At 39.2% G+C, this 16,350-nt stretch overlaps 1 protein-coding gene across 1 annotated transcript in view; it reads left to right on the forward strand.

Annotated features, from left to right (window-relative positions):
- Positions 1–16,350, forward strand: part of KIF26B (kinesin family member 26B) — a 315,882-nt gene that overhangs the window by 264,940 nt on the left and 34,592 nt on the right. Inside the window, exons 10-11 of the mRNA XM_075862905.1 lie at positions 3,148–3,307; positions 15,757–15,919. Of these exons, the coding sequence (XP_075719020.1) occupies positions 3,148–3,307; positions 15,757–15,919 (323 nt within the window). The remainder of the gene's footprint in view (positions 1–3,147; positions 3,308–15,756; positions 15,920–16,350) is intronic.

Genomic DNA, 16,350 nt, shown 5'->3' on the forward strand with positions numbered 1-16,350 from the left:
GCATAAAAAAAGCCCTCATACAGCTTTATCGACGGAAAAATAAAAAAGTTATGGCTTTTGGAAGTTGGGGAGGAAAAAGCGAAAATAAAAATCATAACAATGGCTACGGTGGGAAGGGGTTAAGCAATGTGGAATAAACAAAGCACTGATTCATTTACAATTTTATTGGAGATGTAAAAATAACCAAAAAGTTTAGTAGCTTAGGTCATGTTCACACTACGTTTTTTTACACTGTTTATAATGTCATCCTTTTTAAAACAAAAAAATGGATACAGCTAAAAAGATTCAGTCTATAATTAGACCATGTACTGTTTGCCCTTAGTAAAAAGGGAAGCATCAAATTTCTACCATCATAGAAAAGGAAAGGATCCAATATCGACCATCATAGAGAAATGATCAGATGCCCACCATTCATAGGAATCAGAAGGTTTAGAAAAAGTGCACAAACATAGATGTCTATGAGGTCTCCCAACCCATCTTAACATTTTGAAAACACAGTTGACTTTGATTTCTATATCTCCAAACCTATTGACCAACATTATTAGACAACATTTTTTTTAAGATTTATATATTAAAAAGAATGAATTAGATTTTTTTTAAAAAGTAAATATACAAGAACTATACCGGATGCTCGAAGACTGGTCAGTAAAATTCAACAAGATATACAATCAGCATATATCAGGAGCCTTGTATATGAGCCGAGCTTGATCAAAAGTGACAAGACGTAACCAAAGACTAGAAGATTTGAAGAAAAGCAATTTTAACTGAAGGGAGCAGTAAGAGTTCAGGCTCAGCTCTATGTTGGACGGATTTATTTTCCAGTTGATTGATGACAACCAAGTACAAGAAGAAAACAGAAGAATTGTTCATTTCCATCTAACTCTAGACTGACAAAGTCATGTACTGTAGACCCTATTTTATAGAGGAAAGCCGATGAATGATGGATCTGAGAGTGTAGCACAAATAAGGCATTTTATGGAAAGTGGAAAAGTGAAGCAAGAATTTTAATAACTGCATGAATAACAATATGACATCAATAGCCATTTTTTCAGTGCTAGGGAGAGTGGTAGGAGATTTGGGTTTTCCGTTTTACATATCCTCCATGTATCCAGTTAATTAAAACATATTGCATTGTTAAAGAGGCTCTGTCACCAGATTCTCAAACCCCTATCTCCTATTGCATGTGATCGGCGCTGCAATGTAGATAACAGTAAAGAGTTTTTTTTTAAAAAACGTTCATTTTTGGCCAAGTTATGAGCAATTTTATATATATGCAAATGAGCTTTGAAATGGACAATTGGGCATTTTTTTTCATATGTCCAACTGGGCGTGTATTGTGTTTTTAACTGGGCGTGTTTACGTGTATGACGCTGACCAATCAGTGACCAGTCAGCATCATACACTCATCTCCATTGATTTACACAGCAGTGATGTGCAGCCGCATACACAGAGATTAACGTTAATCAAGTGTCCTGATAATGAATACACATGAAATCCAGCCTGGACGTCATGTGTACTCAGAATCCTGACACTTCTGAATCTTTTCTTTGAGATTTCTAGCAAGGGAAACGAAATCTCGTTTACCTCCGTAATTTCGCGAGATTACGCGTGGCTTGCTGGAATCTCACAGAAAAGCGTCACAAGTGTCAGGATTCTGAATACACATGACGTCCAGGCTGGATTTCATGTGTATTCATTATCAGGACACTTGATTAATGTTAATCTCTGTGTATGTGGCTGCACATCGCTGCTGTGTAAATGAATGGAGATGAGTGTATGACGCTGACCAATCAGTGACCAGTCAGCATCATACACTCCTCTCCATTCATTTACACAGCAGCGATGTGCAGCCACATACACAGAGATTAACATTAATCAAGTGTCCTGATAATGAATACACATGAAATCCAGCCTGGACGTCATGTGTATTCAGAATCCTGACACTTGTGACGCTTTTCACGCCCAGTTAAAAACAATACACGCCCAGTTGGACATAACGAAAAAAAAATGCCCTATTGTCCATTTCAAAGCTCATTTGCATATATATAAAATAGCTCATAACCTGGCAAAAAATGAAAGTTTTTTAAAAAACAAAAAACTTTACTGTTCTCTACATTGCAGCGCCGATCACATGCAATAGGAGATAGGGATTTGAGAATCTGGTGACAGAGCCTCTATAAGCGTCAATTCAGACCATGGAGTAAAATTAGATGTAGTTCACTTTTTAATGCCAAAAATAAGTTGAATAAACTAGGTTCTTTTTAAATGTGTCGCTGTACAGCTTTGAATATTGTATAGGGATTTGCTCTTATCGTGTAGAGAATAGTATAACAAAGCACTCTAGCTAGATAATGTTTTACACGGGCAAACGAGCGTTCACAGAACTCCCGATCACAATCAGCCGATGAACGAGCAAACGCTGGTTCATTGGCTGATTGTATTGTTTATGCAGCATAAAATATTATTGTTGTCGGCAGCACATCTCTCTGTGTAATGGGTTCCGTCTGAGCTTTCCGTCAGGGTAATCCATGAACGGAATCCAAACTAAATCAAACTGAAACCATAGCTTTCCGTTTGCATCATCATTGATTTCAATGGTGACGGATCTGGTGAAAATGGTTTACGTTTGTCCCTGTTGTGTAAGGGTTCCGTCATTTTGACGGAAATGAATAGCGCAGTGGACTATGGTATTGATTCCGTCTAAACGGCGGAAACCCTTGCACTACGGTGACAAACGGAAACCATTTGGACCGGACCTATGGTTTCCGTTTGTTTCAGTTTGGATACCTTCCATGGGTTCCCTTGACGATAAGCTCCGACGGAACCCATGAACGGAGCCCCGACGCAGATGTGAACAGAGCCTTATTTAGGCAAATATTCGCTGTCTGTTATCCCTAGAAAGCAAATTTTTATATAGATATATAAATTGGTAGGTGACTTTTGACACAGCTGGTACATGCCACCTGGGACAGTTTTCAGTCCACTTTTCACTTACAAAACATGAATTAATTTGCTCCACAGTGTTTATGCTGTTAGTGTGGAATCTGTAATGATCTTGACAAGCACTGAGCATAAGACTCTTTATCATAATATTTCAAGGTGTTCTCCACTTCTTGAAGGTTAACCTGCTTTCCTTTCTCTTGGCAGTGTCGGGAGGTCGCAGTCGATTGCATCTTATTGATTTGGGAAGCTGCGTAAAAGTGCAGAGTAAAAATAGAGATAGCAGCACAGGCCTGTGTCTCTCTCTGTCAGCACTTGGCAATGTCATTCTTGCTCTGGTCAATGGCAGCAAGCACATCCCATACAAGTAAGCTACACAAAGTGATTATCAATATTAGAAAAATGGAATCTTGTACATTTAACAGAAGGAGGTCTGAAGCGGCATTTGAAGTAGTATTTAGAGGGGTTTTCCAAGATGTTTCCTATTCTGACCATGAGGTTATGTCCCCACTCCCTTCCCGTCTTTCCCTCTCCGAAGAACAAACCATCAGAGATCACGACTCTTTTCTCCAGCTCAACCACCTCTCTCCCGGCCGTATTTCACAGGCTGGTCAGCAGATGTGCAATGTCAGTGGCAGAGACTGGGTTGTATGTGAAGTCAGTGAATAATTACAGCACTACCTAACACCTAGGTAATAGAGGGGCATGCAGACAGTTGTAAATATAGGCAATGTCTGTGAGAGGAGAGAGGACTCATGGGAACTGTAGTCATTTACATGATAATCCCGCCCACAGCAAGTCTTCCAGCATCAAAACAGCAATATTGCACGGAGCTGGGTAACATTATGAAAACAAAAAATAATTACTGCTGAGCTAGGGTGCAATCGCCTGGTGACCATTCAGACACATACAGATACTTTTTTGTATTTTTCATAATCTCGGATATCCCCTTTAAGTTATGGAATATTGCTAAAATATGTTAAAACTTAGCAACGTGAAGTTTGACTGCTGGGATCTTTACCAATTACTAGCAGCTAGTGAAGCACAGTGGCCACTTCAGAAAGTTTTATTTTTTTTAAAACAATGTTTTTGTTGAGTGTTCACAATAATATAATATCAAAGCAAACAATAATGCGGTAGTGTCTTATTCCAAGAGTAACATAGTAGTTACACACTATGCTGTGACATCATTTTGTAGACGATGGAGTTTCAGTAAGGCTGGGTTCACACGTGGCGGAATTTCACTTAAATTCCGCTGCGGACACTCCGCAGCGTTAATCCGCAGCGGTGCCGTTTGTCCATTGACTTACACTTTAATTTAGCAGTGTTCGTTTAGACGAGGCGTAAAATTCCGCTGCGGAGCATAGGCTGCGGAGCGGAATTTGGTGTCCGCAGCATGCTCTGTCTGTTGCGGAGCAGTGGCGGACTCATGGCGGAATTTCTCCATTGACTTCAATGGAGAGTCAAAATTCCGCAATGAAGTCCGCAGATCTTATGTGTGCTGCGGAGCGTATTGGTTTTACTACCATGACATTTCTTCATTCTGGCTGGACCTATGTATTTCTAGGTCTACAGCCAGACTGAGGAAGTCAATGGGGCTCCCGTAATGACGGGAGCGTTGCTAGGAGACGTCTGTAAATAGTCACTGTCCAGGGTGCTGAAAGAGTTAAGCGATCGGCAGTAACTGTTTCTGCACCCGGGACAGTGACTACCGATCTCAATATACATGTATCTGTTAAAAAATATATAAGTTCATACTTACCGAGAACTCCCTGCGTCTGTCTCCAGTCCGGCCTCCCAGGATGACGTTTCAGTCTAAGTGACGGCTGCAGCCAATCACAGGCCAAGCACAGGCTTCAGCGGTCACATGGACTGGCGCGTCATCCAGGGAGGTCGGGCTGGATGCCGAAAGAGGGACGCGTCACCAAGACAACGGCCGGTAAGTATGAAAATCGTTTACTTTCACTAGGGAAAGTGCTGTCCCTTCTCTCTACCCTGCACTGATAGGGAGAAGGGAAGCACTTTTCCCGCAGTCCGCAGCAGCTAGTCCGCATCAATGTACTGCACATTTTGTGCAGATCCGCAGCAGAATCTGCAACGCAGATTCTGTGCGGCATTGATGCGGACAGTTGCGGAGGAAATCCGCCACGTGTAGTCATGCCCTAAGTTAACAACTGGGCCTATGGCCGTTTAAACATATATGGGAAGTACCAGGAATGAAGGGGGGTGGGCAGGTGAGTTGTGGCCAAAGAAATAGTAGATTCTAAAAGAGAAACCCTAATCCTGGGCCTGTGGCCTAAATAATTGGTTCTTCTGTTGGGAATGCATAAGTTGTCAATGGTTCTCAAGTTTTCTGGAAGGAGCATAGGGTACCTTGTGCCATTGCAATAAGAATCTAATTAGTCAAGTAATAATTCATCTGAGATCTATTTTTGATAATGCGGAGGATAGGCTGTTTCAGTGAATTAACAATTCTCTGCACAGCGCCAGTCACGACCCTGCAATATGCAGGTGTTGCAACTAAATTTGAATGGTACTGTGCCATAGTTCTCTGCACAGCGCCTAGTCCGGAGCAGTGATATGTAAGAGAATGCTCAGGGGGTTGCAGCCCCTTTTTCTATGGGATCAGGGTTCTATTACCCCTTCTATTGCCGCTACAGTAAATTATAGTATATCCTGCCAATATACCCGAACCTGATTAAGTTGGTAAATAAATTTAATTTGTACTCCAAGTTATGGTGAAAAAAATCTAGCTAGTACTCACTATAAGGTTCAGTTCACACGGCAAAATTTTTGCAGCAGCATCAACAAAATAATAATTCCTTCTTTGAGCTCCACAGTAACCCTCTTTTGTGCCCCCACACAATAATACCCTCCCAGTGATAACTGCCCCCTTTTTTGCTCCCACACAGTAAAAATTCCCCCTCTGTGGCCCACAAAGTTATAATGCCCCCTTTTTCTCCAATGTAATTGTGCCCTTCTTTGTATTTCCCCATAGTAATTATCTCCATTCTGCCGTCCGCACGGTAATAGTGCCCCCTTTGTGCCCCATAAAAAGTGCTAATTTCTCTCTGTGCCAACACAAAGATATTAGCACCCCCTCTGTGCCCCTCAAGGTAAAAATACCCCCTGCGGTCTGCACAGATGGACCGTGGGATCCGCAGCCGCTCACAGTTATTTCTGTACTGTACCCTTACTTCAGTCAGCCCTTGTGTGGTAAGAGGGGCTTGTGGCTTAGGGGCCCAGTTGATACGCCACTGGCAGTGGGTGGGCTCAGGGCTGCCGCCTCCCCGAGCCCACCCACCGTATGCTGCACCCATTGCCCCATTAAATACGTCTCATTACATTAAAGGCTTCCAGACTGAATACAAGAAGTTAGGAAACAGAGTGTACAGTTCCATCTTCACTTCATGCTGCAATGACTTCAGGCAATTGGTTGATTTTGTGTATGGAAGAATTAACATATATATAGTGCTGCCTATTTATATATATATTTGTATATATATATATATATATATATATATATATATATATATATATATATATACAGGGTGGGCCATTTATATGGATACACCTAAATAAAATGGGAATGGTTGGTGATATTAACTTCCTGTTTGTGGCACATTAGTATATGGGAGGGGGAAACTTTTCAAGCTGGGTGTTTTGAAGTCGGCCATTTTGTATCCAACTTTAGTTTTTTCAATGGGAAGAGGGTCATGTGACACATCAAACTTATCGAGAATTTCACAAGAAAAACAATGGTGTGCTTGGTTTTAAGGTTACTTTATTCTTTCATGAGTTATTTACAAGTTTCTGACCACTTATAAAATGTGTTCAAAGTGCTGCCCATTGTGTTGGATTGTCAATGCAACCCTCTTCTCCCACTCTTCACACACTGATAGCAACACCGCAGAAGAAATGCTAGCACAGGCTTCCAGTATCCGTAGTTTCAGTTGCTGCACATCTCGTATCTTCACAGCATAGACAATTGCCTTCAGATGACCCCAAAGATAAAAGTCTAAGGGGGTCAGATCGGGAGACATAGGGGGCCATTCAACTGGCCCACGACGACCAATCCACTTTCCAGGAAACTGTTCATCTAGGAATGCTCGGACCTGACACCCATAATGTGGTGGTGCACCACCTTGCTGGAAAAACTCAGGGAACATGCCAGCTTCAGTGCATAAAGAGGGAAACACATCATCATGTAGCAATTTCAGATATCCCGTGGCCTTGAGGTTTCCATTGATGAAGAATGGCCCCACTATCTTTGTACCCCATATACCACACCATACCATCAATTTTTGTGTTCCAACAGTCTTGGAGGGATCTATCCAATGTGGGTTAGTGTCAGACCAATAGCGGTGGTTTTGTTTGTTAACTTCACCATTCACATAAAAGTTTGCCTCATCACTGAACAAAATGTTCTGTGTAAACTGAGGGTCCTGTTCCAATTTTTGTTTTGCCCATTCTGCAAATTCAGTGCGCCGATCTGGGTCATCCTCGTTGAGATGCTGCAGCAGTTTGAGTTTGTAAGGGTGCCATTTGTGAGTTTCTAATATCCGCCGAAGGGATGTTCGACTGATGCCACTCTCCAGTGACATGCGGCGAGTGCTACGCTGTGGGCTCTTGCTGAATGAAGCTAGGACAGCCACTAATGTTTCTTCATTAGTGACAGTTTTCATGCGTCCACATTTGGGCAAATCCAACACTGAACCAGTTTCACGAAACTTGGCAAGCAGTTTGCAAACTGTAGCATGGGAGATGGGTGGTCTCGTAGGGTGTCTTGCATTGAAATCTGCTGCAATGACCCGGGTACTGCGTTCACCAGACATCAACACAATTTCTATCCGCTCCTCACGTGTTAACCTCTGCGACATGTCAATGGCTGTAAACAAAGAGAAGCTTGTAAATAACTCATGAAAGAATAAAGTAACGTTAAAACCAAGCACACCATTGTTTTTCTTGTGAAATTCTCGATAAGTTTGATGTGTCACATGACCCTCTTCTTATTGAAAAAACTAAAGTTGGATACAAAATGGCCGACTTCAAAATGGCCGCCATGGTCAACACCCAGCTTGAAAAGTTTCCCCCCTCCATATATTCTTAGGTGCCACAGGAAGTTAATATCACCAATCATTCCCATTTTATTTAGGTGTATTCATATAAATGGCCCACCCTGTATATATACACACACATATATATATATATATATATATATATATATAACTGGAAGCACACTTTGAATGTTGTGGCATGCAGGGTACACAGTTTGCACAGAAATACAGCATTCTCCTTACACAAATAGGTAGCCCATTGTTATCCTACAGGGAATCATTACTATTACCATTACCACCAGGTAGATTCACATCTATCTTTAATTCCAGTGCTATTATATAAGCATTACTGTAATAAGTGATATTATTATGTAAAAATAATATATCCATATCTATGCAGCATTTGAACTACGGTCCATGTATAACCGTAATGTCGGTCATATTACGCCATCACACATCTTTCATATGTATCCAATTTTAAGTGGTTAAACAAGCAATTCTGACTGAAGCAACAAAGGAGCGGTACACTTAAGACATTGTGTGAAGTGACGTGTATTCTCCTGACAGCGCACTTTTGCTGCTTAATAAATCTATACACAATAAAATTGCCTGATTTAGCAATTTATGTAATCAACACTCTGTACATTTTGACATTTCTGTTCCTGCTCCCTGGATATATTTTGAGCGCACTCATGCATAATCTATACCAGTGCGGTTTTTATGTTGTCTCAGCTAATATCACGATCTGTACAAAATCCAATTTTGTTTAGAGGATTTTTTTTTCTAAACACACATTGCCTTTTATCTTGTTAGAAAAGAAATAAAAACAAACAGCTTCATTTGTCGCCTATGACAGCTCTGTGAATGTAGCGAGCGGCTTCTAAAAAATTAGAAAAAATTCACACGGAGAATATGAAAAGTCCTCATTTTTCTTCATCAGTGTCACGCTGTGAGAGGCGGCAGGGAAGTCGGAATTCATTAGTACGCACTCACAGCCCTCTGATTAGTTATTCTATGTAACCAAAGTGGGTTTTTGTGTTAGCGTTTATTCTGTCTGTGTATGAGATATTTGTAATGTAATGAGATATTTACTTTTTTTTTTCCAAATTTAGAAAGACACCATAATGAGGTGTCTGGTTTAGAAACCCCATTTTAAAAAAGTAAAAAAAAAAGGAGAGTACCTAATTTGGGATCTTAATTGATTAGCCAGAGAAGAGAGTAGCTACAAAGAGTGTCTCTCTCTGGAGGACCCAATAGGTGCATGCCTTACTTGGACAGCCCATTTATTTAATTGAGAACTGTAATGCTTCATTTCTCCTGGGGTGGTGCTGCAGAGGAATTGAACACTTGCTGCCAGATTCCCCCGTACATTACAGCTGATCCATGGAGACCTCAGCAGAAGGGCCAGCTTATTTTTGGTAGACTCTCCTTACAAAAAAGAGATTGGAGACACTGGACAAACCCCTTTAATATAGATTTTCTGTTTGTTCTCCTTAAAGGAAATGTATTTTGTATACTATGCAGCAGCGGTCCCAGTTTCTCATAATTTTTCTTAAAAGAGGAAAAGGTATCAGCACAAGCTGTTTTAATATGCAATGCTGTGTAAGGGATTATCTGACAATTAAATAGTTAGGGTTGGTTTTCTAATATCAATATATAAACATGAATTATCTGCAAATTATTTAGTCCATCTCCCATCATATTTCTCAAATACGACTTGATGAGCACTAAATGAGGTATTAGAAGCGATTTTGCATACAAATGAGTTCAACAGATCTTCAGTCAGCTATAAATATCCTCACCTGTTTCCCACAAGGCTCAATTACATGAAGACATACATGCTATCCAACCAATGCTGATTAGCGGGTACTTAATTGTAGAATTATCGCGATGGTGACTGATCAGTATTCATGCCACGGATGGTCATTTTCTCAGCAAACAATTCCACTTTGCTAATATACAGTAATTGAATAAAAAAAGAATCCAATAACTTTCTTTGGAAGCAAAGTAACCTTTTATAACACTGTCTAGAGTTCCATTATGCGTACCATGGCCTGAAACCTATCATTATTAACATGCTTAACCGTAGCGTTGGCTTTAATTCTTTCACACATTTTCCACATTCCGCATTTGTACAAAATCCTTTAGTCAGAATTAATTTATTTTTAATAATTCATTGAATAATGCGTGGTTTCAAGGACCATTTTCTATAAATTATATGGGCCACACAAAATAACCAGAAAACATACCACACTATTAAATTACAAGAGTGTTGTACTTGGGGGCAAAGAGTTCACAGTCGAAGTGGCGGTTAAAAGAACAATAACATTTTTTTTTTTCATATTTTATTATTTTAGATGTACAGTAATATATAATACTATACAGAGAAATTAATATGTAATTAATACAGTTTGTGGAAAGGTAGAGATAGTATCATTTTATTAGTAAGATTGGCTATTATATGGTAAGTGGCTCCTGCACATTTTACTTTGATAAATTCACCAACAATCTGATGTAGTCGGGTACATAAATATTTGGACAGTGACACAATTTTCACGATTTCGACACTTAACAACACCACGATGGATGTGAAAAAAAATCAATCAAGATGTGATTGAAGCGTAGACTTTTAGCTTTAATTCAAGGGGTTTAACAAAAATATTGCATTAGCCGTTTAGGCATTATAGCCATTTTTTCATAGCCCCTCCATTTTTACTGTATATCTAGACAGGCAGGTGCTTGGCATTGACTTATCTCCCTCTCCCCTATTGAATAAACATGCACAATTGGCCAAACCCAATTATGCTTATTTATGACGCAGTTGGCGGTGTGTGGGCAGTGCAGAGACATGTGCAGGGGGCTGTACAAAGACACACAGAGTCCACTGCGGTTTTGTACTATGGAACCACAGGGTCTCTGGGTACTGCTGTATGGTGATCCTTTGGGCATCGGGTGTTGGAAATATTCTATATTCAATAAAAGAATTGCTTATAGACAAGAATACCTTTTATATGCTGTGGGGGATTTAAATGGGCTGTGCCTGTAAGAAACCTTTTAAAGGGGTTTTCCCATTATAAATATTTATCACCTATCCATAGGATAAGTGATAAATATCTGATCGATGGGGGTCTCACTGCTGGGACCACCACCGATCCCGAGAACAGGCTTAACTTGACGTTCCTGGGAGCCCCATAGGAATTATTTTTGTTTAATTACATAAAATATTGATTCAAAGATTAAATATTGATATGTCCACAAATGTTTCAAATAATTTTTTTTTTACATGGGGTGTCCTTACTTTAGATCAGGAGCCAAAGCTTAATAATTATGTCTGTTTTACTTACAGAGATATTGGCATTTTTGAGCTATGGCGGCCATTGTAGTGACAACGGCAAGTACAGACATATTGGTTGTTACTTTTGAATTAGCTTCTCTGTATTATCAACAATTAAAAAGTGACGGTCCACCATTACTCGCTGGGAAGTGAATTAAAAATGGCTGCACTTACTGATGTCTCTTTTTCAGAAATGGCCACCACATTAAAATAATAAAATATGACAATATCACTGTCAATTAAATATGATTGTCAAACTTTGGTGACTTATCCAACTTTTGATTTACTAATATATGGCCATTTTTACATTTTAGGCCAAAATCCTTTGTAAAAGGACTCGTTTGCATTGTTAGTGTAGGAGTGCCTTCCCTTTGTGGTCTAATCCAAGTAGGCACAGACGTCACATGGGTACAACTATGGGCATAGCATACATATGATTGACAGACATAGAAGGAGGGGATGAAGAAGAGAGTATGGAAACTTGTATGCACTTTGGATGAATGAGGAAGTAAAAACAGTTCTCCATAGCCTCCAAAATTTTACGAGCATGGAGGAAATATATATTCTAATAGTAATTCTTAGATTGGCCACATAAACCTGTAGCATGACATTTTACTGTTATAGCATTCTGCCACATATAGAAATGTTATGACCAGCAAGCTGCTTTATACTTAAATAGGACATTTGCATAGATACTGTTGAGGGACTGTAGACAAACTCTTAATCTATAAGACTAGACAACAAGAATGTGCGTTGTGAATAATGATTTTAAATACATCATTTTTTAAGTACACAATTTTAGTTTTGATACGTTCATAAACTATTAGTCTTATATTAGAAATGCATTGGAAAGTCAATGGTTTTTATCTCCCAGCATTTCATCTTCAATATTAGTACTGAGTTTTTCTATTTCTAGCAGCTCTTGAAATACTTCAACAAAATGTCATCCATCTTATTTATTATTAATGTAGATACGTATTCAAGCGCTGTACTCGGCTGTCTTCGTCAGTCCCATAAACTTTAAATGGGGCAGCACTGGAAATGCTTGACTACCGCTCCAGTCAATTTCTTCTCACTGCGGTCGTGCAGTGAGAACGAACAGGGGGCTCAGGTTCCCCTTTCTAGTGGTCAGTGGGGATCCCAACAGTAGAGCTCCCAGCGGTCAGACATTTATTACCTATTATGTGGATAGGAGATAAATGTAAATTGTGGAAAAACCCCTTTAATTTAAGTATGGCTTTAAAATGTTTGTCAGGTCCATCAAAATAAAGCAGAAGATTGTGGTGAACTCACATTATCTAGCTCCTTCTGCAGACTTTCGGTGTCCTACCCTTGGTATCCTCCTCAACTTTTCTCAGCGCAGCGAGTTCTTAATTAGCTATGTAAATATACAGGATTAACATATGAATGTGCCATTGCTCCAGGACAACCTATAGGCACATGCCTACTGTGCCCATAGGTAAATCTGACCCTGGCCATATTATATAACAATTTATAACACACTGGCAATGCTGGATCATATGCCAGTCAGTCACGAGATGTCATCACATACAGGGCAACCAATGACCACGTATAGGTAAGAAGGACATCCTGCTTCTATACCGTTCCCCGCCACCACTTGTAAGCAATTTGTGGTTTGTTTTTTTACCTTAACATATTTTGTTGTAGCAGATACAGTACTGTGTGGTCAGAATATTACCCTCAGAAGATTTATTATTTTAAGATCTGTCACATTCTTCTACAGTATATATTCAGCCAATGAGAAATTGTTTTCAATATTAGCAGTAATAGAAGCAGACATTTTGGTGTGAACGGGATGCATAATTATTTCTGAAGATTTGCATGAGTCCATTACTGTACTCGTCTAATTAACATTGTCATATAAAAATTAATTTGGAATTCATTTTTGTAAGAAACAAAGAGAGAGATAACACAGTAATATGTGCTGCATTTAGTATCTAAATAGCTGTAGAGATGTGGATAAATGTAATTAATGGCAGTATAATAAACCATCCCCAGTGGATTTAAAGGAGTATTTTATGTTCATTCTGCACCCTCCAATATCAACAATACACGGTGTAAATGTAATATATAATGTCCGATAACACTTCAGTTCAAGATTGTTAGATATGTGCATGTTATTTATTCAATAAGCTGCAGATATTTTTTCTGATAAACCTATATCTACTTTTTGTCTTTTTTTGGTCATTTATACATGTAAGAAATGCCAGGTTGTGCCTTTCTGGTGCAGCACCGGACTCTATCACCTCCTAAACCCCCCTAAACTACAGTAATCAGTTAATAGCTTAATAGACACTGATTCCGAATCTAAGTTTTATCTTTCTATTCATTTGCATTCCGTCGCTATAAGCCCACAAACGGGCCTTGTGCTGCATGTTGCTGTCGAGTCCTAGGAGTCCTCTCCATTATATCGCCGATCTGAGGGGATGACTTCCATATGTCTTGCAGTATCAGACTGTGCTGGGTTTGTTTTTTTGCACCATGAAAACTCATAGGCCTGTATAGGAGCCATAGAAACATAAGGATTAGTAAAATAATTTGCAAAGTTACGTTTCTTTTTGTTTTTTTCATTTTAGATGCATAGTAATAATAAAAAAATATTGATTGCAAAGGTGTATATGACATTTAAAGGGAGTTTGTCACCAGATTTTTCCCCCCCAAGCCGCTTACACCGCTGCACAGGTGTAGAGTAACACAGTGGCCACATACCTTTATTACAAATGTTGAGGCTTACAAGTGGAAAAAAGTTGATAAATTCCTCCAGACACAACGAAAAAACAAATTAAAATCCCTCCAGACACTGAATGCTAATTAGGGAGATGACCGCTGAAGCAGGAAGTGTCTTGAACGTTCATCCCCAACACCTGCACGTCCCCTCCCCTCTGGACTTGACTGACGTCCTTCTCGTCTGTTGCGTCATACATTGCTCCAGTCAAGCAGACGAGCAGAGACGTCAGTCAAGTCCAAAGGGGAAGGGATGGGGAGACTTTAGGGATGAAAGTGCAGGACACTTGCCGGTTCTGTGGACACCTTACCCTAATTAGCATACCGCGCCTAAAGGAATAAATCTACTACAGTTTTGAAAACCCCCAACATAAGTAATAAAGGTATGTAGCCATTGCGTTACTCTATACCTGTCTAGCATCGGCTAGGGGGAGGCATATCAGGAGACAGACTCCCTTTTAAGAGGCTCTGTCACCTCATTATAAGTTTTTATAAATTTTTTATTTAGAAAAACAATCAATTTTGACGGAGTTATGACCTATTTTAGATTTATGCTAATGACTTTCTTAATAGACAACTGTGCATGTTTTTACTTTTTGACCAAGTGGGCGTTGTACAGAGGAGTGTATGACGCTGACCAATCACAGCACAGCAAGACTTACAGCACTGTCTTGTCTTACTGTAATTTACAGTAAGACAAGATCACACTTGCTGTCATTAAGTTCCACACAAACTTTACCGAAGTATCGGGATTGTGAATAGACATCGCATCCTGGCTGGAGGTGATGTCTATTCACTCTCAAGACACTTCAGTAACATTAATGTTAGTATGTGACTGCACATCATGATCTCGCAAGATCACTATGTGCTGAGTACATGAATGGAGAGAAGTGTATGACGCTGATTAGTCGCTGATTGGTCAGCGTCATACACTCCTCTGTACAACTCTCACTTGGTCAAAAAGTAAAAACACACCCAGTTGTCTATTAAGAAAGTCATTAGCATAAATCTAAAATAGGTCATAACTCCGTCAAAATTGATGGTTTTTCTAAATAAAAAACACTGCTGTAATCTACATTACAGCGCCGATCACATTATGTAGAAGATAGGACACTTATAATCTAATGACAGAGCCTGTTTAAGTTTAATATTAAAGCAGTTTTCCCACTAAAGTGTTTTATGATATATATTGATAATGCATATCATGAGGGTTAATATGAAGATTATATAGTTCTTTGTGTTGCAAGTTTGATTGTCATTTTCTCTGTTGTATATTGGGTATAGTATTTAAAACATCCACTTTAGAAAACAACATTTATATACTGAAAATATAATAATATGTAACAAGGTAAATTAATTTTCATTCTTATAGCCTAGATGTCAAACCTAATTAGACAGCTTAAAAGCTAAGGCATAAAAACAATAAAAAAAAATCCTAGACACAATTTCAGCAAATATCAAATGGTCAGTTGATTGATATCATTCCATAAAGGAAATCCTAGTAACCCATCCCCTGTATTTCTCATCTTTACATGAGATGCTATGTGACTCCAGCATGATCCTTATTAGCATGCCATTAAGGAGAGGAGAGAAAAAACTTCAGGGCTCTGAAGTCACATCATGACAGTACAAGTGAAACATGTTTCGCTAATGCAGCCTTAATTCATTTTGTTTCTGCAGGGAGAGCAAGCTCACAATGCTACTTCGGGAGTCTCTGGGGAACATGAACTGCCGCACTACAATGATAGCTCACATTTCGGCTGCTGCAGGAAACTACGCTGAGACACTGTCCACTATCCAGATCGCTTCCCGGGTGCTGAGGATGAAGAAAAAGAAAACCAAGGTAGGAGATGCTTAATTACTATTACCGTTGTCATCTTATTATAGGCAGAGTTCAGATCATTTACAATAAAGCAACAGATTGTGAGATAAGTCTGAGCTTTGTTTATGATGCATGAGATGGACATCGCAGGAGTATGAAATATGGATGAATGCAAAGATATGAGAACAGACCTACTGTAGATAACATTGTACTCACATAAGAAAAGTGAGACACAAACATACAGTATATTAAATTAACAAAATACTCAATATTTATGTATAATTTGTAAAGTAATGTCCCATCATGTTATGAGAATATACATTAAAATGTATGGATCCCAATATCTGTATAATAATATAATCAACATTACATCCTTGCTTCCCAAAATATTTGACCTATTTATTCAGTGAAGTATTCTACCCTTAACTGAAATATTATTGTCACCTTGTTGA

This window comes from Rhinoderma darwinii, chromosome 4, assembly GCF_050947455.1.
Source record: "Rhinoderma darwinii isolate aRhiDar2 chromosome 4, aRhiDar2.hap1, whole genome shotgun sequence".
Lineage (NCBI taxonomy): Eukaryota > Metazoa > Chordata > Amphibia > Anura > Rhinodermatidae > Rhinoderma > Rhinoderma darwinii.